At 52.2% G+C, this 24,907-nt stretch overlaps 9 protein-coding genes across 9 annotated transcripts; 5 read left to right on the top strand and 4 right to left on the bottom strand.

Moving 5' to 3' along the window:
• Positions 1-245: 245 nt before the first annotated feature.
• J4E93_003588 (uncharacterized protein) lies at positions 246-2,249 on the top strand (the record flags this gene model as incomplete). The annotated part of the gene is made up of 6 exons (XM_049341522.1): positions 246-294; positions 346-414; positions 480-586; positions 640-977; positions 1,029-1,711; positions 1,762-2,249. The coding sequence occupies 6 exons, from the start codon at positions 246-248 to the stop codon at positions 2,247-2,249; spliced, it is 1,734 nt and encodes a 577-aa protein (XP_049201027.1).
• Positions 2,250-5,041: 2,792 nt separating this feature from the next.
• On the bottom strand, positions 5,042-5,832 carry J4E93_003587 (uncharacterized protein; the record flags this gene model as incomplete). Its single annotated transcript, XM_049341521.1, has 2 exons — positions 5,042-5,657; positions 5,828-5,832. The coding sequence occupies 2 exons, from the start codon at positions 5,830-5,832 to the stop codon at positions 5,042-5,044; spliced, it is 621 nt and encodes a 206-aa protein (XP_049201026.1).
• Positions 5,833-9,560: 3,728 nt separating this feature from the next.
• Positions 9,561-10,978, top strand: J4E93_003586 (uncharacterized protein; the record flags this gene model as incomplete). The annotated part of the gene is made up of 4 exons (XM_049341520.1): positions 9,561-9,581; positions 9,636-9,943; positions 9,989-10,336; positions 10,387-10,978. 4 exons carry the CDS (start codon positions 9,561-9,563, stop codon positions 10,976-10,978), a joined length of 1,269 nt encoding a protein of 422 aa, XP_049201025.1.
• A 1,097-nt stretch (positions 10,979-12,075) lies between these two features.
• J4E93_003585 (uncharacterized protein) lies at positions 12,076-13,463 on the top strand (the record flags this gene model as incomplete). Its single annotated transcript, XM_049341519.1, has 2 exons — positions 12,076-12,081; positions 12,234-13,463. 2 exons carry the CDS (start codon positions 12,076-12,078, stop codon positions 13,461-13,463), a joined length of 1,236 nt encoding a protein of 411 aa, XP_049201024.1.
• Positions 13,464-13,899: 436 nt separating this feature from the next.
• Positions 13,900-14,583, bottom strand: J4E93_003584 (uncharacterized protein; the record flags this gene model as incomplete). Its single annotated transcript, XM_049341518.1, has 1 exon — positions 13,900-14,583. One exon carries the CDS (start codon positions 14,581-14,583, stop codon positions 13,900-13,902), a length of 684 nt encoding a protein of 227 aa, XP_049201023.1.
• Positions 14,584-16,934: 2,351 nt separating this feature from the next.
• Positions 16,935-17,624, top strand: J4E93_003583 (uncharacterized protein; the record flags this gene model as incomplete). The annotated part of the gene is made up of 1 exon (XM_049341517.1): positions 16,935-17,624. One exon carries the CDS (start codon positions 16,935-16,937, stop codon positions 17,622-17,624), a length of 690 nt encoding a protein of 229 aa, XP_049201022.1.
• A 153-nt stretch (positions 17,625-17,777) lies between these two features.
• J4E93_003582 (uncharacterized protein) lies at positions 17,778-19,016 on the bottom strand (the record flags this gene model as incomplete). The annotated part of the gene is made up of 1 exon (XM_049341516.1): positions 17,778-19,016. The coding sequence occupies one exon, from the start codon at positions 19,014-19,016 to the stop codon at positions 17,778-17,780; it is 1,239 nt and encodes a 412-aa protein (XP_049201021.1).
• Positions 19,017-21,750: 2,734 nt separating this feature from the next.
• J4E93_003581 (uncharacterized protein) lies at positions 21,751-22,156 on the top strand (the record flags this gene model as incomplete). Its single annotated transcript, XM_049341515.1, has 3 exons — positions 21,751-22,019; positions 22,078-22,093; positions 22,145-22,156. 3 exons carry the CDS (start codon positions 21,751-21,753, stop codon positions 22,154-22,156), a joined length of 297 nt encoding a protein of 98 aa, XP_049201020.1.
• Positions 22,157-23,329: 1,173 nt separating this feature from the next.
• J4E93_003580 (uncharacterized protein) lies at positions 23,330-24,904 on the bottom strand (the record flags this gene model as incomplete). Its single annotated transcript, XM_049341514.1, has 3 exons — positions 23,330-24,033; positions 24,087-24,703; positions 24,756-24,904. 3 exons carry the CDS (start codon positions 24,902-24,904, stop codon positions 23,330-23,332), a joined length of 1,470 nt encoding a protein of 489 aa, XP_049201019.1.
• Between the last annotated feature and the right edge of the window lie 3 nt (positions 24,905-24,907).

Below are 24,907 nucleotides of genomic sequence, written 5' to 3'. Positions count from 1 at the left end.
GCGCTCGCAATTCTCTCCGACCCAGTCCGGGAAATCCCTCGTTCTCCATCTTTTTGCACTTGCTTATATTGGTTTTAATCGACTTGTAAATACGGCTGGTCTGCTATTTACAGTTACTCGCTCCCGCTGGTCGTCTTCATTCCACACCCTTTTTTTCTCAACCCTTACTGTTGTTCCTTCCGCGCATGAATCCTTGAAAACACTCCTTCCGTCTTTTCCGGTCTTCCCCTACAGGGCTCTTCACCATGCCTTCCCTCGATGTTAGCGAGCTGAACATCGTCATCGCCGTCCTAGGTACGTTCGACAGGCTAAAATCGAAAGGCAGACACTGACGTTTGACTGCAGGCGCGTTCATCGTTCTATACGGCTTCATTTCAGTCAAGATCAAGCAAGTGTGGTATCTTGGTGAAGCTTGTAAGTACATAACCGCCCGACGCAGCGCCGTCATTCCTTGAAACCAGTGAACTCATTCTTCTTAGTACCTGCCGTTCTTATCGGTGTCATCCTAGGACCGATAGCTGCCAGATTCCTAGATGCGGAGAAATGGGGCTCTGCTGCCGAGGGGCAGCAAGAAGCCATCACGCTGGTGAGCGCGAATTCACAAAACTCCAATATTGAACCCTGCTGAGCATCGCATAGGGCATGTGCCGAATCGTCATTGGTGTGCAGCTGGTCATCGCTGGATTCCAACTCCCTGCCAAGTACCAACAAGCCCGGTGGAAGGAGATGGCGATCTGCCTCCTCCCTGTGATGACAATCATGTGGATCTGCACTAGCTTGTGCATTCTCGTCACAGTTCCCAAGCTTACCTTCTTGGCTGCGCTTGTTATCGGATCTTGCGTTACTTGCACTGACCCCATCTTGTCGCAAGCCGTGGCCAAGGGTCCCTTTGCTGACAAGTTCGTTCCTCGCGCGCTGCGAGAAATCATCTCGTCGGAAGCTGGTGCCAACGATGGTTTCGGTTTCCCTTTCCTGCTGTAAGTCCCACAAACGCTTGACACAAGAAGCTTCTCTGACAAGTCGAACAGTTTGGCTACGTACCTCATTCGTCATGCCGAACTCGATGGCGTCGAGTTCAAGACCGGCATAGAAGGTGCCAAGGAAATCGCCCATCGGGCAGTCAACATGCTCTCCAAGCGTAGCGAAGAAGGAGTTGGTCGTCTCGGAGGCGGTGTCCCCATGGCCATGGAACAGTGGATTGTTGAGGGATGGCTATACATCATCCTCATGTCCGTTGTAATCGGCGTGGTTCTCGGCGTCGCCAGCATGTTCGCCATCAAATTCGCCCTGCGCAAGAAGTGGATCGACTCTGAGAGTCTTCTGCTCTGGCCCATGGCCCTCGGCCTGTTCACGATTGGCGTTTGCGGTGCGCTCGGTACGGACGACCTCCTCGCTTGCTTCGTTGCCGGCAACGTCATGAACTGGAACGGAATTTACCTTGAGGAAACCGAGAAGCGCCACGACGAGGTCAACAGCTGTTTCGATGTCATCCTCAACTTCGGAGGTTTCATGTACATTGGAACCATCATCCCATGGGCCGAGTTCCAGATGCCAGACGTCACTGGTATCACCCTTGGAAGGCTCATGATCCTCGGCTTCCTCATCCTCGCTTTCCGTCGTATTCCGGCTATTTTCCTGATGTACAAGATCATGCCCGACGTCGTCAAGGACTGGAAGGAGGCGCTGTTCATGGGATATTTCGGACCCATTGGTAAGTTGCTCAGACTTCTCCAGAGGATGACACAAACTAACGCTTGCCAGGTATCGGAGCTGTCTTCTACGTCGAACACACCCGCCACCTCTTCCCCAAGCCAGGCGAGGCCGAGACTGAGGAAGAAGAAAACCTTGTTGCAGCCATGATCCCAGTCGTCTACTTCCTCGTCATCTTTTCCATTGTCGTTCACGGCCTTTCCATCCCCGCACTCGATGCATTCTACCGTTACAAGAAGATCCCAGCGATTGAAGAGTCTGAGCCCGCGGAGATTCGCGTCCGATCCATCCACGAGGCCCTTCCCAAGAACACCAGAATGGACTCCAAGCGCGGCTCGGTCTACCAGCACAACCGCTTCTCTCGTCCAGTTTCTATGGGTCCTGGTCCAGAGCTGTACAGGTGGAACAACCAAGTCAGGGATAGCGACGCTACGTTCAGGTCAAACTCCCAGGTGGAAGCCGTGGATTACGCACAGAAACTCCAAAGCATCCGCTTCCAGGAAGACTATGCTCATGAGAAAGCAAACTTGGGCCGGTAGATTGGTGTGAGCTGAGGCATTCGACATGTCGCTCTGCCGAGTGGCTAACCCTATCTTTGGTGGAAGGCCTGTCAAGGGGCAATTAGAGAATTCGGTACGCGCCAAGGGTCAAGCAGAGGATGTGCACAGAAGGGAGGGGTGCCATTGGGTTGATGTATTGGATGGACCGCTCATTTTAGGCTTGGATAACAATAAGGGTCGCTCCCTATCATCTGCATTTACCATGCTTTTTGTCACTCGTTTAGACCTGTACAACATAGACTGACGTTAGAATTACGCGTATTTATCCGCACGCCAGTCTGAAAGCTACGTCCCTGTTCACCGACTCCCAAGTGCAGACTTTCAAGTCATCTTTCACCCACGATCTTCGAGATACCATCGCCACAGGAACCCGACGAGAACCTCAACTCCGAAACCCAGAGACCCAGTTCCCCAGACCCCGATGTCATTGTATTCCCCTGTCGTTCACTGCCCAATCCGAAACAAGCCAAGAACGCCGCGGTGGAATCGCCAAGCCGTCATTGCCGTGTTACCCGTGCCGGTTTTCCGCTGTCCCTGTCACTTTCCTCCCCTTAACGCCTGCCGCCCCGGAAAGTCTATTCATACAGTTTGAGTATCAGGACTTCATTCTCAAACGTCTTGGAAGACTCAGTCTTTGTTCCCGATGAAAGAGGAGGTAATAACATGGAGATTATGTATAGTTGCTAGATTGGGTATGGCGTGCGCTGCGCTCTTTTCGGTCCGACTCCACGTTTCCGCTCCGCGACGAGTGTGCGGAGGTGGTGGGTGTGAAGGGGGGGTTAGGGAAGGCTTTCGGAGTGAATTGGGGATGAGTTGGAAGATGGTAGGCCGATGGGACACTTTGTCTCGCCATATTCATTTCTTTCCCATGTCTGGAACCTCGAGCTGCAGGGCTCGCTGATGTTGTGCTTTTCCAGCCAATGGCGACGAATGGCGATCTTTACCGCAATGGTCGGTGTCGCTTTATCATCACTGGGTTTGTCAGCTCTATCACCAACCATCGGATGGACAAGTCCTCTGTGCCAGAGCATGCGAGTATGATGTATGGCGACATATCTCTAGATTCAATTTTGTCAGCTTTCGTCATGTTGGGGAGTTTGTCTCCATTGCAATTGGCACGTTGCATTGGTAAATCATGTAAGGCATCCAAGGTGTATCGGCTATGGTACTATGGCCATCGTACTGAGAGTGTATGGGCAATACGAGATTGATCGTGAAGTCGGCTTCGGCTATATGTGAGAGGTATACAGCACATTGGTGTAGTCCGCGGAAACTCCAACAAAGCCATTCAGTTTGACTCAACATGTCACCAATCCGCATTGCTCTCGCTGGTCTATCTTCATCTGCAAAGGTCACCTGGGCCGCAGACGCTCATCTTCCATACCTCCTCTCTCCTCGTGGCAAGAAGCACTACCAGCTTGTCGCTCTCCTCAACTCCTCTACTCAAGCCGCAGAAGCAGCAAAGAAGACCTTCGCACTTCCCGAAGACGTAAAAGCATATGGCGACCCTCACACTCTCGCAGAAGACCCAGACATCGACCTCCTCGTCGTCTGCACCCGCGTCGATGTACATTTCTCTGTCGCCGGACCGAGCCTCAAAGCAGGGAAAGCAGTGTACATTGAATGGCCAGTGACGCAAGACCTTGCCAGCACAGTCAACCTTGCGGAACTTGTGCACGAACCGCGGAATAGTATCGTCGGCCTCCAAGGACGGGTCGCCCCAATCACCCTTCGACTCAAAGACTTGCTAGCCGCAAATACCATAGGGAAAGTACTCAGCAGCCAAGTCCGCGCTTTCGGCAACTTGTTGCAGCGGGGCGCTCTCCCCGAGTCTCTGGAGTATTTCGCGGATAGGAAGGTGGGAGGACATCCGATCAATATTCATTATGGCCATATGATCGACTATGTACACGAGGTACTTGGTGGATGGGAAAAGGTCCATACAAAGATGCAAATCCAGCGACCGGAGCTGAGACTTCTAGGAGCTGACGGGAGTGTCAACAGGGCCGTAAAGACTGATGTACCCGATCTGATATCTGCACACGGTACCCTCAATACTGAGAAAGGCGTCACAGTACCCGGCGCCACACTTACAGCTTCTTTCCGCCTTGGCCAGCCGTTTAAAGGCGAACCTGGGTTCGTGTGGCACATCGCTGGTGAGACGGGCGAATTGCGTGTCACTGCGCCAGGGCCTTATCTCATGTCTGGTGACTCTTATGATGGCCCTATTTCGATTCAGCACCACGATTACGCGACTGATGAGGTGCGCGATTTGGGCTGGGACTGGCCAGAACGGCAGAAAGAGTTGGGTCTTCGCGCGAGGAGCGTGGCGGAGGTGTACGAAAGGTACGCGCAATGGGTTGAAGGTGGAATGGGGAGTGTGGTCGAAGGGAAAGAGTGGCCAAGCATAATGGATGGAGTGGCGTTGATGAAGGAGTTTGATGAGATTTATAGAGAGTTTGATAGTGTGAGGTAGGGTAGATCTTCAGACTATACCATTGTGATGATTAGAACATGGCGTCAGTTCTTGTATTTAGGTATGTCGCGACATTTTGCAACCAACTTTCATCGTTAGTGTCGGGCCTGTGGGGTTTGGTGCTGTCTGGTACTGCACTGAGCGATCTTGCCTGCACGAGCAACAAAAACGAGACTGGTTGACTGATAGTAATATATCATACAGGTCTGCGTAGGATCGTAGGTTCAAGACAAAATCGTAATATTATATACGCTCCTCCTCTTTTGCGCCCACTAATTCATTTGAAATATGGTTGCTATCTGTTGTATATCGTGCCAGCTGGTAGCTCTACCGGTGCCCTATCGGCAGGCACTTCCGATACAGGACTGACCGCATATCCGTATTTCTCAGTTGCCGGTCCCTGGGTATACGTCTGATTTGAGTCCATCTCACCAGGAGAACCGGCTGGGTACGTAGGCGCGGTATGCGAATTGGCGGGCTCATACGGATTTCGCTTGCCATTCTTCTTTCTGCGCCAGAACAGAAACCCAGCCAGACCGAGTAGAGCGAGTCCACCGACTATTCCACCGACCAGGCCGCCTATCGCGCCACCTGAGAGACCCGACGCGTTGTCCTCTGTCGCGATCGGTGAAGGGGGCGAGGCAGCCGTTGCCTGTGCTCCTCCAGAAGGCGAGGTGGTAGCGATGGGTTGTCCTCCGGATACGCTCGGGGTTGCTGACGACGCAGCCGCGGTGGTCGACGAAAGTGCTTGTAGAGCAGACAAGCTGATCGCGTACGTAGGGGCCGAAGGGCGAGCGGATATGAGAGACTGCGCTGTTTCGTTTACGGCGGTCGCGTTGAGGGAAATGAGGGGGTTGTCCAGTTTACTCCAGCAGATGTTCGTCTGGTCTGCTGTTTCTGTGCACGTCTCGCTAGGCCTTGTCAGCTACATGCGCAACGTTGAGTATTGCGGCGTTGATAGGTTTGCTCACCTTGACTTTAAGCAGCAAAAGGCATTGATACCAGTCGAGCAACCTTGTTGACTGCCCGAGGGCGTTCTCTTGTCTCCTCCATCGCAGTCTGAACTAGGTCCCCAGCATACCGCATCTGGACTCCCTGGTATGCAGCAATAATACTTCTCTGTCCGATCATCGAAGGCGCAGACCGATGGCGCGTCACATCCGAATGAAGACTTAGGACATGCCTTCAAATCGCCAATTCCTCCGTTGCCTGCAAAGAAAAACTCGGTGAAGGCGCCACGCACTGGAAGCGTGGCTGCAAGGAGCAGACAGACTGTCGACAACATCTCCCCGCCTGTTGGATCGAGCAAGTGTTGAGTATGGGAGTGATTTGTGGAGTGCGACCGCAGGCGTGGAAGTGATCGTCTACAGCATTATGGGAGAACGGTGAGCCCTTCGGCGAATTTCCTTCGCTGTGGAGAGGTTAGGCCACCCATCATCACAGTCGTGCCATAGCCACGATATGCCGTGCCCAAGAAGCCGGGGGCTGGCATCCAGACACGAATCACGTTGTGTTGGTGCCTTGGGTCGGCGACGTGAGAGGCAGTGTCGGCGTTATAGCCATAGCGCGACTTTACTGCTTATCGTTGCTGCATGTGGTCCATAGCTAGCTTTGAAGGCCCGGATCGCAAAATTTTACACGTAGAAGGAGAGACAAGGCGCATGCTTGGAGGTCGATGATCGAAAGAAAGTATCAGTGACTGATTGGCAAAGAAGCTCACGTCGAGGATGTGTAGCTCGTGGAAGCCGGCGGTTGCGACGAAAAGGCGTCCAAAGTACGGCGCGTGCGTACCGCGTGGTAATCTCGGCATCTTCCGAGTCATCCCACCTGGGTCGCGAGCGCGCATCCCCCATCTCTTTCCCCACGTACCACTACAAACTTTGCCCACGAGCCACGTTCCGAAGGCCCAAATGTCAGAAAATAATGGGTTAGGCCTTGTACATAAAAAAATTTCTTTACTGTAGGTTTGCAGCCAGAAATCACAAATCTTGGGCTGCCTTGGGAAGTCGCACATGTGCCCACCACCTCTGGTGTCATGTTTAGACCCTCGCATGGTTCATACTAAGTTTCAAAGACCAGAAACTTAAGAGAGTAGAGGTGGAACGCAGCGCCTTGATCATTGAGCACAACCCGCGTGCTTGTCGGTTGGAACAGGTACCTAGGTACTCCAGGGCGGTGCCACATCGCCGATACGTCACTCATGGCATTTCGCAATTTCAATATTCGCATGATGTCAACTTTGGGATTGTAACGCAAACAGAGTGCGCAGCAAAGATAATGCCGTGCTACCTAGGTATCGAGCCACCATTTGTGGGAGGTCTCACAAGCCAGACTCCCGAAGTCTTGTGCGTGAACAGGTGCCGCCTACCCGTACGAATATCTCGCGGTTGTGCCAGCGCTGTGCCCCTATCAAGAAGTATTAAGAGGCGATCATGTAAACACGACAAGGACTTTTCTTCCAGCAGCGTAGCCTGTGTGGAGTAGTCGCTACCAGAATGTACTACAGTTTCGCATTAGTTGGGGAAATAAAGGGCAATATCCGACCAAGCGGACCTCCGCGGAGCGGTTGGCTGAGGTCACCAGAACGAGAATTGCCCAGGTAACTCGATCGTCATACTGTCCCAAAAAGCCAGCATATCTGGATTCTTCTATGGGTAGTCTTTTAATATTGATTTCATGTTGAGCCCTTCTCGTGAGGGCCTATTGACCATCTCAAGTCTGTATATACTGCCATGCGTGACTCAAAAAATATGTGGTCATTAGAGTGGGGAATCGAAAGCCTTGATAGCGAACCGCGCAAGGCACCAAAGACAAAGATTAGCAAAACGTCGGTAGGTAGTGGCGTTGCTTTTGAACGATGTGGTCAGTGTCAAAGTGGTCGAGTGCTGAGCAGGTTGCTCCTAAATTGATTGTCCACACTGCAGTACTTCCAGACCGATACAAAATGGAGATAAGCATCAGTATGTCATTGCTCCGCCTCGCGCCACTGTGGCCTCGAAGAGTAATAAGAAGTCGTCTATCATCGCTGGACTTCTCCCGAGTATGACTGGGGCAAGACCTGCGCCTGTTCGGGGGAAATTCTCCAATATGTTAGTCAGATCAGACGCTACTTTGCGTGTGACGGTCAAGATTTTCTCTTCTTTGTGGTCGTTTGGCCACGCCGCAGGAGAGGATGGAAGGGCTGAGCGTGCAGTATCGATGAGTACGACACATCCATGGATCCAATTCGGACGTCCATGCCGAGGAACGGCGCGACAGTGACCTTTCCTGGCCTTTCGCATCCGTTTTTGGACAGGCCGGTATGATATCCGATGCGAACCAGAAAGCCGATTTAAAGAACAGAGCCGATTGTGTTACCATGCGGCATAGACCCCACTGGGTGCCGGATCAGAATCTCGGCATTGAAGTGAGAATTCTTCTGAACGAGCGCAGTCGCCGCGAAGGCGAGAAACACACTATTGCCATCGTCTAGACACAAGCCGACACTGGGTACTATGGCTGAGGATTGAGATACCTGGTCAGTGTTGGACCTCGGGGCCGGATGCATAGCCGATTCTGCTGGTTGATTGGCAGGTTTCGAAGAGAGCTACTTGCATGATGTGGCTCGAAGACGGAGTGGCTCACCGATATCACGTTACTGATGTATTCAGATGGCGGAATGTTCGATCTCTTGAACAATTTCGATGCCAAAACGCGCTAGCACGCCGACACGTGCTCGCGCTGCAGAGGATCGAAGATCCCAACGCGGCAAATGATTGGCGGGACGGCAATAGCGCCGAAGTGGCGCCACGAAACCTCGATACGAAATTCCCCTTCGAGCCTTCCTCCACCCGTCAGATGCCAACTACTCACGCTTCTTTCTGTGGCACTTTTCTGATACGCGTTTTTCACAGAGTCATGCAGCGGTCTATATAGACCGGAGCCTTGCAGTTGATCTTGCAGTAACAACGCGGCTGACGTCACGGTCTCAAAGGAATGGACCAAGGAGCTTCACGAAGTCCACCACCACTGCGTTCACTCCTACCTGCACCCGCCGGTGGAGTTCGCAGAGAATCTGGGGAGAGGCAAAAGGCTACACGTGTCAACGCTTGCGAGGCTTGCCGAGTTCGTAAGTCAAGAGCAAGTAAACACATGCTACTTTCTGGTACTTTGACTGACCTAGGAACAGTGCGACGGATTGAAGCCTAAGTGCACTGCATGCGTGACGCGAGAGACTGAATGTCGTCATGGCGAGACCGAGTCACGCCAGTTCAAGCGTAGATATCAGCAGCTCAAAGAGAAACGTACTGCCCAAGAAGAACTATTCGACATGCTACAAAACCTCCCGGAGGTGGATGCAGCCAGTGTCTTCCGCCGTATTCGAGCCGGTGCAAACGCAGAGGCCGTCGTGAAGCACATACAAGAAGGGAAGATGGTTGCTGAGGCTTCCAACATTCTCCAAACGTCGTCGCGTTTTCGTTCTCCATATCTGGATGAGATTCCACCAAGCCTTCGAGAGAGCGCTTACTTTCAATCACTGGTATCGGAAGCAATCCAAGCATCCGATAACGACACAGACACTTCCCAGACTCATTTTGCTTTCCAGAAGAGCAATTACGAGAGGCCTTTTTCCTCGGCCAAGTTGGTTGACCCTCAACTTGAGGATGCGCAACCGTCGCACTGGACTAGTGTTAGCTCCAACGATGAATTGCTGCGCAACATTCTTGAGAGTTACTTTGTCAGTCAATATCCAAGACAGTTCTTCTTCGTCAAGAATTGTTTTCTAGAAGACATGGTATCCAGAAGAGCTGAGTTCTGCTCTCCTCTACTCGTCAATGCACTTTTGGCCAAATCTTGTGTGAGTAAGTGTACATCTTTGTCATGGATGGGGGTTCACTAACGTATCATAGGCTAGTTCTCGACTGTTTGCCAACCAGACCAAGTTCTGGAATCCAGATAGTCTGCCATATCGATTCTTGGCTGAAGCAAAACGACTATGGGAACTAGAAGAGGGGCAGCCCAAGCTTACAACGATCCAAGCTGGCTGCCTCATCAACGCCACGATGAATGACTTTGGTCATGATAGGGTCGGGTTCTCTTACATGCTCAAAGCGCTCAGCATGGCACAGCGAATGAGTCTTTTCACGCCTCGGTCATACGACAATAAACTCGAACACGCTAAATCGTTCACTGCTTGGGCCCTTTCCGCGTGGCTATCGTAAGTATACTTGCCTAGTATCATTCCTCAGCTAACTTCTGTCAGATTACAGAGCTACTACTATTTCAAGCCACCGTGTCTCTTGGATATCCCTGCAGATCCGCTTCCTGACGCCGATGGCAGATCGGAGTGGTACGGCCAGATATCGCTGCGTTATTTACCGGACGAGCACACCTACTCAATCGAATTCGCCCGCGGTATGAAAGCGCTTTGCGAGTTGCGGGTCATCCAGAATGAGATCGGTGTCATGTGCTTTAGCCGCTCCAAAGAGTCTAGGAAGATGCCTTGGGGTGCAGCTCTGCATATACAGGCAAAGTTGGAAGCCTGGTCTGGAGGTTTGCCTGTTCAACTGCAGCCTCGCTCGATCGTGTACCCTGCCCATCTGATGCTACAGTAAGTGGCCATGCCAAATATTCAAGATATAAAAGCTAAAAGATCTGCAGCTGCGAATACTATGGGGCTCTGATAACTTTGTTTCGGACGCAGATCTCGTCTGGAGATGATGGCGTCCAGCTGTTGACGCAGCATCAGCGCAACACAGCAGAGCATATCGTTACCCAGGCCAGCGTTCAACTCGAAAGCATCTTGCGCATCTACTACCTGCGTCATAGCTTCGAGGCCTACGACTCTACACTCACGATCTTCCTGGCCCAGCTCGCCAACCTAACCCTGGAGCCTCTTGAACAGCTCGAACAAGACCCAGGGAACGCTCCCCCGGAAGTCAGCAAATCCCTCTTATCTACACTGGTCTTATGCTTCAATGGCCTATATGAGCAATCGAAAAGCGCCTTCATCGCCGGTGTCATGCTCATGGTCATGAAGAAAAGATTGAGTGCCGACATTCGCAACGCTGTCGGGCGTTACGTCGCGATCGAAGAGACGGATATCGATACTGACCCAATGGAGGAAACGGACCTGAAGTTTTCACATCCAATCCTTTCAGAGCTCATACTTCCGGGCACAAGCCTCAGCGACGATCCAAAATCGTGGAGATTGAAGAATTTGGTGGATGATCCTGGGAGGTATTCGGGGTAGCAATAGGATGGGATGCGATTAACGCGATAATATCGATATGCAGATATAATAGACGAGTGAGGAACGAAGCAGGCACTCTTGACGCGTTGTTCGACCTTATAACCACATTGTTCGCAGCAAAGCTTGACCTAAAGGCTGACCTCGGGAGTATCCAGCCCTCTGACCACGTGATGTCTGTCTGGGGGTTCTTCGGTCTTGCACTTCAGGTAGAGCGCGCGATCAATGTTGTTGAAAAGATTCGACGCGTCGAGACTGCAGAGCAGCAAAAGCAAATGCCAGCCACACGGCCAGATCGAAAGGATCGATGACCCTTTCATTTCTCATGCCAGGAGACTACCGTGTCTTCATAGTATATCGATATTGTGGCGCTGCGCTGACTAGAGGTTCAAACTCTCGTTCATGATAAGCAACACTACGGTATGATCTCCGGATGTTAAAGCGCCGTCGCGTCGCAGATGATGCACGCGCCGCCGAAAGAAGGTAAGGGAGGTGCTGACACGGCAACTCCTCGCCTCAACCTTGAGGTAGGCGATTTGAAGAATGCGAGTCGTGTTGTGCAATGCCTGCAAATGTCTCTCTTCGCAAGATTTGTTGGAATCCTTCGCTGTGTACTCCTAGGACTCGATGCAGCCCTGGAGGCGTTCCAGACGCGGGACAGAGAAGGCTGCCAAGCCACTAACTAGTCAAGCGGGCCGCTGACGTGGTGAGACGCTCACGAGAAAACGACAGCTCGTCGACACGGCGATAGCCATACCTACCGGACGAATTGTAAGTTGCCACCACGTCAAAAAACGGAGATCAGATGAAAGCGATGGAGCTACATCCTCGCTCGTGCAGATGTCACAACGAACGGCCCACCACCTCGTTGGTTCGGCAGAGCCCCGCATCCGCGGTTCCATCTGCATCACGCGCACAGACATTCGATAGAACCCAAAATCAGGAGGCGGTGGAGAGTTTCAACGCGCGTCAAAAGCGCGAAGTTCCCGCCCCTCTTCCCGTTGCATTCCCGTTGGACCCACGACTTCCATTCAGGTACCAACGCGCACGAACCGTGAAGAAGACAGCACTTGCAGCTTTGAACCTGTCCAGACAGCATCATGCCAGTAGACGAGTGGACTCCTAGTAGAATCAGGCACGACCCACCCGAGAAAGGTCGCTTGGGGTATTCCGATCCTGTAGAGTGAGCATCTTGCGAGTAGTTACAGGAGGTCTCCAGCTGATCTCTTCCTATAGATACTATGACGTGAACGAACAGCAACAACCACACGTTTCCGCAAAGCGCGCTCGCGACATGGAGGACGACTCACCTCCAATGGCGAAACGACGTGGCGACATCTTCACAAAATTCCTCCGACCTCTCCCAAAATCATCAACCGCGAACAGCACACAGGTGCCGTCGCCCACCACGGGCGCTCGAACAAATAAGAACAAGTCCAAGAACAATCCTCGAAAATCATCCTCCGGTAACTCGAAGCCGCGGTCGGCTTCTACCACCAAGCAGCGAGAGGTCGTAGACCTTACCGGGGATGTAGACATGGAAAGCGTTGACGGTCGTGTACCAGAGAGCGTTGACGGCGGTGTTGCATTAAGCACTGTAAGCGTTGATGGAGGCGTTCCACTTACCCCTCCTGAAGCCGCTGCGGAAATGTCATCTCCTGGATCTTCGCGTGCAGCAATTCAGTCCGGAGCCTCGCATACTGCACCTTCGGAAACACCACTACAATCGAGAGCGGACAAAGGCAAGGCCAAGGCTACTGAGTTGGCTTCAGCTGCACGTTTGCCTACACCAAATCCTGAGTCAAATGAAGAAACACAATTCGGAGATGTACAATCTGAGGTCCACGCTACCGACGAGGATGTCAATCGTTTCATCCGCCAAGGCGAGACGGGGCCAAATGAGGAAGATGAGGAAATTGATCTCAGAAAGTGGAAAATACCTCAGAGATATCGACCCGAAGACAAGCCTCTGCTTTATGCTGGTTGGAAGTTCGGCGATCTCCCTTTGAACTTCCTGAAATATCTTTCGTATGAGCTTTCACAAGGGAGACTGCTTGAGGGAGACTGGGCGCCTCTGGCAAAAGCTTTTAAGCTCTTCTACCCTGACATGCTACCCGGTCCCCAGCTAAGGGCGCGGATGCAAAGAGAACAAGCTGAAGAAGCCGCACAAGCCACACAGTCGGCACAACCAACACAATCGACACAAACCCCACAAGAGCACGCAGGACCTTCTCAACAGCGAGGCTCCCGTGCCGAACGCAATGCTGAACGCAATGCTCGTCTAAGGGAGGCTTTCAGTCTGGACACGAAAAGCTTTTCATTCAAGGAAAACTCTCCTTGGCCGCATAAGAGGATCGACCAGCTACAAGAAGGAGAGCGCAAGAGATTGGTAAGGATGTGGGGGAATGGATCGCTGCGTAGGAGACTGGATCCAGAGGATTTTAGCTGGTGCACAGATGCGATGAGACACTTCAGCTTGATCAATTAGGAAGTTCGTAGTATGAATCGAACCGACGCAAGACATGTGATGGTTTTACCTACCCATCTACTCGCTTAGAGTCATGACGCTATCCAGTCAATGTTCGTAACGTCACCTTCCTCGCCGAGAAACCCTCCTGAACAATCCACATCTGGGACCGATCGAGGATCGGAGACCATCATAAAAAAGCGAAGTCAACTCATCCCGCTTTTGGCTAACCGAGCTTGCGATCACAACTTATATTGTCGACCAAGCGTTATCTATCGGCATCAGGATACCGCTGATCGTCTTTGCAGCATCAGACGCAAGGAATGCAATGCCCTGTGCGATATCGTTCGGGCCCACTGATCCGTATGGAAGATCGTCTCTTTTGAGACCTTGGCATAACATCTGCACGGGGCTGCTAGCTCGTCAGCGATGACAGGGTACCAAGGGCTGTAAACCCTTACTTGTACATTTCCATTGCAGCCTGATCGACGTCCTCTTTCACCACCGACGAGCGGATGTTGGTCGGCACGGCTGAAACTCTTGTTAAAACAACATCTTCTGGGTTCAAGAACGAGACGTGGTACTCACCACCTGGGAGTACGGCATTACACCTGATACCGTCTTTACGAAAGCGCCACGCGACGTTCTTGGTCGCACCGACAAGCCCATGCTTACTGGCTGTGTATGCGATGCCTGCCACTGCACCGGAAAGACTTGCATAACTACCAACATTGACGATGGCACCACTTTTCTGGTCTTTCATGCTGGGCAACACAGCTGCCATCATTCTGACCGGTACTGTGAGGTTGATGGTTAGGACGCGCTCCCACTCCGAGTCCTTGACTGTATCGGCGCTGCCAAAACCGTCCATGATGCCTGCAACATTAGCCAGCACGTCGATCCTCGGTCCGTACTTTGCGATGCAAGCAGCGATGGCCTCTTCTGCTGAGCCGGGCTCGCAAAGGTCGGTTTTGTGGAAGGTGAATAACGCTTTCTGGGTGACATCAAGGGCTTGGTCGAACGGCGACATATCGATGCCGAAGACTCGGGCTTTCTGTGATAGGAAGAGGAGGGTCGTCGCGAGGCCAATGCCGCTGCTGCAACCCGTGATGATGACAGTTTTGTGGTCGAAAGATGTCATGGCGACGAATTATGATCTCCACCTGGAGGTAGGTACCATGTAAACCGCTCATGACTACTCGTCTTTTATACATGCCTAACACTTGTCTTTGTGGCCTTCGCGGATACGTACACACCGTTTGAGTAGCTTGTCTTTATCCACATGTCCCGCAATCTAGATGCACACGATGTCGAATCGGGCTATTTGCGCGACCCAGCTGAACAATTGGCCAACCAGAAGCTTGACCATCCGTGAACGCTGAAAGCAGATAACACCTCCGAACCTGAAGGGTAACCTATGGGGTCTTTCTGATCGGTGTGATTGTTGCGCTCACACAACGACGGTCAAGACACCGAATGGGTACCTGTACCTAGGTATGCTTGAGGAAGAGGACGATGGCCCGTTAGTTTTCGGCTGGAACCGCGAGCGCATCCAAGAGCTCATCTGCATGTACATGATTCGAGAAGATAGAAATGACTCATGAAGTTCTTGAAATCTGCGGTAAAAGCGAGTATGAATTATGCTATGTCGACCGTGGGTGCGTTGACTGCGCCGCTGGGATTGTGGCCAGAAGAAGGGCCGACGCCAAGCTTCCCGAGGTTGCCCCGATGGCTGCGCGTCTGCGCGTGCGAAACCACGTCGCCTCTACAGGGCTACATTCCATCCATCCTGCAACATTTTTCAAAACTATGGGCAACCTAGATAACTATAAATTCACGTTTGAATTCCCAGTGGGCCCATACGTTGACGAAGGACAGCGTTTTCGGGATTGGACGTTGTATGACGTCTTCTCGGAAGGTTTGTGAACACCTCCCAATGTCTGCATCGTACTGACAACCGACCCAAGACATGCCCGAAGAGGTGTTCAAGGCTCTAACAGATCTGCGCCGTCCCGTCGACCCAGAAGTTTTCGAACTCGTAGTCTACGATAGGTTCAGGACCACGTTATCCTTCCTCAAAGTGAGGTGGGATCGCGGTAACACCTGGGACAAGCGGCACCTTAACGGACCCATAGAGAATTATCGAGTGGGAAGATACTTCCGCCGGATTTTTTTACCACGACTGCTCCACATGTTGCAGCACTTGGCCAATGAAGCTGTCGGTTGCTTGGGCATAGCAGTCGACTGGTATACAATCACGAAAACGGAGCTGTTACACAGGGACGAAGCGTTCTTCGGTTGTTCTGCTAATCAGGAGCTCGATAATTTCTTGCTTCGAACATTCTACGGCTGGAAAAAAAGAAAGACCCCCACACATGGCGAGGAATTCTATTGCAAGCCTATACCATTTGTCGAGGCCGCTGAGGCATGTAGAGAGATCCGAGAATGGGCAAGAGATATGCTTGCATGTCCTATACATCATGAGTGGGAGGTCCTCGACGAGAACTACGACGGATGTGATGGGTTCGACAGAGACGGCTGCGTCCAAATGGACTTCGTGGCAGCCTACAACATCTTTGAACGCCAGGCTTATGCCGAAATCAAAAGAAACGTATATCACATCGTAGGACTCAGGTTGCCGAGAGAGCTTACAGACATGGTGTTTGATTATGCGCTTATAGTCGAGGACATACCCAAGGATCTCACGACGTATAGTGAGTTTCAACCTGATTTCGAAGTATGCGGAGGAGATCAGTATATACACATGTCTAGCCGGCAAAACAGCTGCCCTCGCTATCGCCGAACAGACTCATCGAACTAAGAGTTGAACAACCCATAACAGACACCTGGTAGCAGGCAAAGAATGGGACCCCAGAGAGCGAATCCAGTAGAGAGAATCGGCGACGTCATTAGGAGATTCTTCGGCATTAAGTCGTCAAGTAAAGAGGTTATATCTCGATGCTGACTGATGCTTACTCTGGAACAAGATCTGCGCTCCGCCATATCGAATGACAGGCTGCGATGCCTCCTTACCGTCAGTTGATATGCTACACACCTCCAAGCCGCCCGGGCATGCCGAAGGTTCACCAGCGCATGCTCCCGAATAAGATGTCCTGAACAAAAAGAGAAAGGCTGGATCTGACAAAACGTCATCGTCGTCCAGATTCCGCTCGAAACGTAAGCTGCACCGAGATTTGGGCGGGGAGTGGAGCAGTATATCGCACAACAGCTGCCAGAACTGGCAGATCACATGCTGAAGTATTTGTAAGTACCTGGTGCTCGGCGAACAAGAGAAGTGAATTTTCAAGATGACGTCCCTGACGCTAATAGACGGTGCCCTGCGTAATCGGGCCTTTTCCATTGCAGCTACCCCGCATGTCGTCATATTAACAAGGTACTCTCCAGTGGAAAGCTATCGAACTTTTCATAAAAGGTTTAAGGACAACGACTCTACACACCAAATCACCAAATCAAACACATCATACCTTCAAAATGTCCAAGCCAAACATTCTCTTCGTCCTCACCTCGCACAATAAGCTCGGCGACACCGGCAAGCCCACCGGCTGGTACCTCCCCGAGCTCGCCCACCCCTACCACGTCCTCCACAGCAAAGCCAACATCACGGTAGCATCGCCCAAGGGTGGTGAATCACCTCTCGACCCCGCATCCGTCGAAGCCGCGAAAGACGATGTATCCGTCAACTTCCACAAGAACAACGAGCAGGTCTGGAAGACAACCCAGAAGCTGAGCGACTTCAAGGGCAAGGCGAAGGACTTCGACGCCATCTTCTACGTTGGCGGTCACGGACCCATGTTCGATCTCGTCGACGACGCGACCTCGCAACAACTCATCAGGGAATTCTGGGAGGCGGACAAGATCGTTTCGGCTGTGTGCCATGCGCCCGCTGTCTTCTACGATGCTAAGCTAAGCGACGGAAGTCTGCTCGTCGCTGGCAAGGAGGTTACCGCATTCACAAACGCAGAGGAGGAGCAGGTTGGCCTTTCCAAGGTCGTACCCTTCCTGCCCGAGGATGCGCTGAACAAGGCGAGTGGAGGCAAGTTCGTCAAGGCAGCTGAGCCTTGGGGAGAGAAGGTCGCCATCTCTGGTCGCTTGATCACTGGTCAGAACCCTGCCAGTGCCACAGCAGTTGGAGAGGCCATCGCAAAGGCATTGGGCATCTAAGGAGGAATCATCAAATGTAAATAAGGGCCATATAGAACAAATTCTATCATGATTATACGAATGTTTTTCATTTGCGAATGGTAATATATACATCCAATCTAACATATTTCTCGTGATCCTCGCATCAAAGTACTTCTCCTAATTTGAGCCAGTTTATACGTACATGTACGTAACTTCGGTGACAGTCTCGTAGACGGTGGCTGGTGGGCAAGCAGCAGCGGGAGCGGAGTGCTCTGGTGCCATGGTGGTGACGGGAGCGGGAGCGTGCGACACCTCAACAGGCGCGTGCGACGGCTCGACAGGCAGGTATGCAGTCTCGTAGGGCTTCTCAGAGCTCATAGGGGTGCTGGAAGCATGCATGGTAGAGTTGCCGTACGGGACGGTGGTGTTGAGGTGCTTGTGAGGAATGGTGATGGGGTAGGCGGTAGCCGCCTCGGAGGTTGCGGTGGAAGTAGCGTTCGCAGTGGTGGCAGGGATGTATGAAGAGATCATAGTGGACGGCTTCATCATGGTGGTGGTAACAGCTTCCTTGCTGACAGTCAAGGCCTCGGAGGAGGCTGGTGCCACGACTGCGCTTGAGGTCTCAACCGGTGCGACGGTTGAAGAGACCTCAGGGGTAGGGGTTGGGGTAGCCGAACTGACAGGTGCGGCCGATGAGGGCTTGACCAGGAGAGGTGTGAGCTTGCTCACGATCCAGTTTGATGCCTCCTCGGTGTAGAGCTCGAAGTAGTTCAGATGTTGAGCTACATCGTTTCCACCAGCGCAGACTGGGTCACCACCAGCACAGTACGACCTCAAGACGGAGGAGTAAGTGTTCAAACGCTCAAGGTTAGAGCCGGTACGGCCCCAGGCTTGCTTGTCTGCTCCGTCGAGGACGTTGTAGACCTGGTTTGCAGTGTGCTTGACGTCACCCCAGAGAAGGGCTGCCTTGACTGCCTGACCAGCTTGAGAGTTGGCATCGAGGCCGGTAGTCTTGGTGTCAACGTCGCAGGCGTCGGCGCCTCCGCCACTCAGAGTAGCACCGGCAACCATGGCACCTTGCGAGTAACCGTTGACGACGATCAAAGTATCCGGACATTGAGCGTTGTACTCGGTGATTTGCCTGACGCCGTTGACGGCACCGTCCTGGATAGTAGGGCAGAACTCCACGCCGAGAGTGGCATCGAAGACGAGATCCATGTAATCGCAAGAGTTTCCCTGAGCCTCGAATTTTGCGCAGACGGTATCTCTGAAACCTGAGGTGCGGCCATCGCTGTAAGGTGCGTCATTGCCGCGGGCCATGAAGATAGCGACATCGTTACAGGCTGCGGTGAGCTTGGGAGGAGTGGTGCCTTGGGCACGGGCAGCCAAAGGAAGAGATGCAAGAACAGCAGTGGCGAGGCCCTGCTTCATGATGGTCGTGGAAGGCATATCGAAGTTCGTGAATAAGGCGTTGCTTGTTCGCTGTGACTCGCAGACTTTGGTAGGCGAGTGGTATTAGAGATCGATAGATCTAGTAGCGAAGGTCGTGAGAGTGTGGAGTATTAATTATTAGAGAAGATGTTATAGCATTGACTATATCCCTTTGATCTGGTGTGTGGAGCGAGTGTCGATGGCCGAGCGAACGGACAAGTATTACACAAAGAGTAGAGCGTGATGGAGAGCGTGAAGAAAAGGCCTCAATCAACAGGAACATGCGACATGATATGCCGAACTGACTGTGGAGCCCCCCGTATCGAGAACCACCATCAGAGGCTCTGTGTAAGACCTTGGGGCGAACAGCCTCGTCGTGCAGGAGCGCATGCTTGCAAGCGCATTCATTTTGGAGGCTTCAATCGAACTGTCTGCGGCCCTAGCAACTTGGACTATTGTGTATCCACAGATCTCGTGTTCATTCCAGGTTAGCAGGGCGCCGCTAGCACAGGAGAGGCAATACAGTTCGCTCGCTATGACTCGTGCGGCATAGTCGGCATTACAACCACCGGCATTATCTCGTATCAGGTGTGAGAGATAGGATAAGGCTGCAACCGTTGACACCTCGTGTGCTGCAGATGTTATCCGGAGTGGAGAGTATGCAGTCGCTGAAGGTCTCATGTCCAACGCGCCCCTCTCTCGGGATCGTTGTGGCTGAGGAGAGAAAATTTGCATAGCTCAATGTTGAGAAACTATGTCATGTTAGCTTTTGTGGTGGTCAGATCGTTGTCCGTAGTGCGCGAAATCACAGGGTTCAATCGAGACTACAATGATCTGAGACCCTGGCCTCTGCCAGCTGCGCGCTATCATGCTCCTGAACCAGAGAACCGTTCTTCTGCCAACGTGCTGTTTCTGAACCGCCAAACCGGGTAGCCCCGGTTCTTTGGAACGCTGACAGGTGCGTCTACATCTCTCGGGCCTTCCAACAGAACAGAGACGTGTGCTGTCTGTCTGACTGTGCTTGGGCGATGAGACCAAACGTTAAAGATTGAAGGATGACTTTTCTTTTTGCTCGGCGACGGATCGGCTTGAGAATCCGAGCTCTGAGGCCACGAGACGTGTTGGTCATGGTTTACTGTGGGTTGCTGTATCGGTGGCGGAGGTGGAGATATGCCATGTGTATTTTGGGACGCTTGCACCTTCGCCGTGGGTCGAGATTCTCCCGAAAGTCGTGGATCGAGGAACTCGCTACTTGCGTTCGGCCTAGCGCCCGCTATTTTCAGCGATCCCACGCCTTGCAATGACGAAATGCGGCAGGGATGGCCGCGATGCAAGGTTCTGCGGAGCAAAAGTGATTTTCATGGCCGATGTGCCGCCCGTGTCGCGGTATCGTGGTTATCAGTGATGGAGGAGACTGGAGGGGCTCATTCAACGTCACGTGCCCGTCGGCCGAGAGGCTTCTTGGCTTCTTGGACACTTGAGGAACCTTGGCTCTAGCGAGACAGCGAAAGCCGGACACAAGCTGGTAAGTAGCCCTCTACCTCGACTACACCGCTTCTGATTAAGAGTCCAAAAACACAGTTCTACTCGCAGCTTTGCAGAGTCTACTTTGTGTTGTTCTTAGAATTTATTTGCAACGTTGTAGTACAGAAGGGTGGTGTTGCGTCAAACCCCCAGGTATTTCCAGGCTTCCGCTGTCCTCGGGCTGCGAGAGCTTGGAAATATCTCAGTACCCGCAGCTGCCACTTGCGCAATAAAATTACTCATCTTAACAATGGCATTGCTGTCACTCATTTACCCCAGATCGTACACCGGAGTACCGTAGCGCGCCACATAGGGTAGAGGAGAGAGTGCTACCAGCCAATCAAGGACGAGACGGTGTAAGCACGATGTTAAAAGCGTAATGTAGTTTCCAAACAGTGTTGGGTTAGTGTCTGTGCTCTGTTGTAGCTTCCAACACCATCTCGTCCTTGATTACTTAGGCATTTGGTAGCAATTCCTCTTCTACCCTCGTTTGGGCGGTGAGTAAGGGCGTACAGCCCTCAGAAGTACCTAGGTAGCCTGATGACCTTTTAAACAGTGACTTAATTGCATGGCGCGGCCCTCTACGCCTACATTCCACCGTCGCCCATTTCGGGTCGAACCTTATTCTGCTGTCCGCCCATTCCGCCCCGAACTCTATTGTGCTATTAGCTTGGCCGTCCAACGACGTAGGCGTATACCCAAGATCATCCTCGTTGTTGATGATTGCATGGTCATCTTCACTCCGCATGGAAGTATTGGTTTAAGAAAATCATCAGAATCGAGTTGAGGGGGCCAAAATCGCTACAGCCCGCGTAGATGGGTGCACACAGCGACTTGAAACGGGTGATTGGGCACGTCGTGGCTCGCGAACCATATAAATAAGGTCGAAGATGAGCGTGTATGAGCTGGAGAAAGAGTCGGTGAAGTATTGGACGACCTCAGGCCGGTGAGCCCTAGCCACCACTACCTCACCGTCGGCGAAGACCACGAAAGCAAGAAGGCAGTGACACACCGAGTAATCAAAGTGAAGCTGAAAGTAAGTTCAGCGATTTGAGTATATAAATCCCTTCTTCCGCTGGTAATCTTGTATCATCCACCAACTCGAACAGTTCCTTCAACCGCATCTACTATCTTCAAGACTACCTTCTCACTCCGCAAACTTCCACTCTCATCCAAAATGCGTTTCTCCATCGCCTCCACCACTGCCATCATGGCCGCCCTCGCTGCCAGTGGAACCGCCTTCGTCATCGATACCTTCGGTGATCGCAACTGCGGCGGCAATAGTTTCCAGCAAACTGTCAACATCTGGGACGACACCTGTGCAGCCTGGCCACAAGGCTTTGGATCCTTCAGGATCACGACCTGGGGAGGAAACCACCAATTCGCATACTTCTTCGCGCCCGACAGCTGCGGCAACCCTTCCGGAGCCATCGGATCGGGCTACGTAGACTCCACGACGTTCGATTACGCCCAGGGAAGGTGCTACAATTTCAACGGGGCTAGTGCCAATGCGATTGCTTCGTACTACAAGGTCTAGAGAGATGTACACGATAGTAAGTTTCCAAAATATAAGCGCTAAAGTAGGGCTGACTAACTCGCGACAGTATGGAAAGTGATGAGAAATGGTAGAAAGATCAGCTCTCTTGTTCTCAAGCAGATGTTAGACTCTCATCCACTCTTTGAACAAGCTTTTGTGTGTGTGTGTGTGTGTTGAATAGAGTCCATCATGTAATAGCGATGTAATCAATCTCGATCCTATTACCTCTCCAAAATGTGCTCTACACTTTGCATGACATCAGCTACCAACATATCAGCGTTACATCGCATGAACCAGACAAAATACAGTGTACATACCATACCTAATATCCCTCACCACAGTGAAAGTCTCTCTACCCAAACTCGTCGCCCAACAACCCAGAAAACTTACACCTCACTCGCACCCACAGTCGGCACCACAACCGCCGTATTGCAATACTTCTGATCACAGAACAAACTCGTTGGTCCAGCCAAAAGGACTGGAGAGCCACATGATAACCAGAAGGTGCAGTCTGAGCCGGTTGTGCAGCATTGAGCCAAGGTGTGAGAGTTTGAGAAGGTGGCTGAGTATTCGCAGAAGCGGAGGTCAGAGACTGCATTGTAGTTGAGTTAGTGGTGTCGGGTTACTGGATGAGGAAGAGGCGAAGCTTACACTGTCCATCCGTCGCGTCGATCCAACCAACTAGCGCCGGATCACTCCCGGATGATATCTGCTGGGCCGGGAGCTTCGGGTGTGGGGTAATAAGTGGATTCGGCGGGTTCGTAAACGCTGCCACGAGGAAGTTGATGGCCATTGCCGTGATTGTTTTCATGTTGAATGCGTGCATATTGTTGGGCTTGGGCTGGACACTCGATGTTTATGTGATTGAAGGCGCAGCGGCACATGAGGCGAACGCGGTGTTGGATACATCGGCACAGATGAAGCCACTCAATAGGGTCCGCCAAAAGGGTTGTAGACATCCAGGGAGTGAGGTGGCGACACCCGAATTACCCGAATTGGGGTTGAGAAGGGGACAGAAACGGTAAGAACGGTAAGATGGTAAGCGGGTAAATAATGGTATCTCGATTACAGAACAAGAAGCAGAAAGACAAACAACAAGAGCTGGAATATACATGAAGAAAAGAGGACGAGTCTGCAGAGCCGTACCCAATTGCAAAACGTACAGTCGCAGAACGGGCAAGACATTCGGCAAGATCGATGTGTTGCCGAATCACCCGAGCGGTGCAGCACGGCATCATCAGGCGCACTCGCCTCAATCCCGTTTCTCCGTTGCAACAGGCACATCCTGATGACTCTCAGACCCGCTCGCGACTTGCGATGCCGCTCGACCCGGAGTCGTAGGGCCATATCCAGTCAGAACCTCCATATCCCCATCTGCATCGCTGAAATACTTGTAGTCCAAACCCCTCAGCTCATCATCCTCAGTCGCGCGGATATGGCAACCAGGAATCCTGTTGATGATGAATAGCAAAATGATCGAGACGACAAAAGACCATGCGGCGCATGTAGTCGCAGCAGCCAGCTGGTAACCCATCTGTTTCCAGTTCCGGGCCCACCAGCCGCCTTCGTAGGTGTTGCTTACGCCGTCCATGGCGGGTACGTAGGGTGCGGCGAAGAAACCGGTCATGATGTCGCCGACGTAACCGCCGACGCCGTGGATGGCGAAGATGTCGAGACCCTCGTCGATGCCGAGGAGGTATTTGTAGCGGACTGTGAAGAAGGATGCGCAGGAGGTGAGGGCTCCGATCAGGGCTGCGGTCTGCACAGGCACGAATCCACAGGCTGGTGTGATACCGACGAGACCGGAGATGATTCCAGAACAAAATCCGATGATAGAGAATCTGCGCGTAAACATGTATTCAAGGAGTACCCAGGCTATGCCGCCACCGGAGGCTGCGAGGTTGGTGTTGCAGACGATGTAGATGGAGCGTAGGGAGAGGTTGGCCGTCGAGGCGCCTATAAATTGTCAGTACACTGCTTCAATCTCTCGGCATATAGCCTTCACACACCATTGAAAGCAAACCATCCAAACCAGATCAATATCGTGCCAAGTCCAACAAGAAACGGAGAGTGAGGCTTGAAGTGCGGTATCCTAGGGTGATGCGACTCTTTATGCGGATCAACGCGTGGCCCCAGCATGATTGCCCAAGCCAGAGCAGAAAAACCAGACGCAATGTGCACAGGACCAGAGCCGGCGAAGTCAAGAACACCAAGCTGGTAGAGCCAGCCACTAGGGTTCCACTCCGCGTGTGCTAGCACGTAGTATACAAACGTAGTCCAGCAAAGCAGGAAGAGCATCGAAGGAAACAAGCGTCCTCGCTCAAGCATTGCTCCTGCCAAGATCATCGCGGTGCAGGTAACGAAAGTGAACCCAAACGCAGCATAGAGTAAATCAGGAATATCGGCGTTCGCGAGCGACGGTGAAGCGAGTGTGTTGTGTAGACCTGCTTTTGACAAATCTCCCAGGAAAGGGTTGGTCGTATGCGACTGGTAGAGAGAGTAGCCGTATACCCAGAATTGGATGCCGACGGCGCAGGCGCAGAAGAGAGATTGAAAGATCATGGTCAGAGCTGCCTTTCGGCGATGCATGCCTGCGTAGAGGAAGCCGATGGCGGGTGTGATTTGCCTGATTGCAATCAGTATGTTTCGTTTCAAACGAATGTGGAAGTGTTGCATACCAACATAGAACTGTGCTGACCAGCATCCAACACAGATCGCCCTTGTCATAGAGGGCATTGAGATCAGTTGTCATGACATCTCCTCCATTGGGATCGACAGCGTAGTCTGGCCATTCTGTGATGGGTGTCGGGGCTGGAATAGCCGCCATATT

Source organism: Alternaria ventricosa (assembly GCF_023758065.1).
Source record: "Alternaria ventricosa strain BMP 2768 chromosome Unknown scaffold_5, whole genome shotgun sequence".
In the NCBI taxonomy this organism is placed as follows: domain Eukaryota; kingdom Fungi; phylum Ascomycota; class Dothideomycetes; order Pleosporales; family Pleosporaceae; genus Alternaria; species Alternaria ventricosa.
The sequence above is the reverse complement of the archived record's forward strand: the minus strand, read 5'-3'. Positions and strand labels throughout refer to the sequence as shown.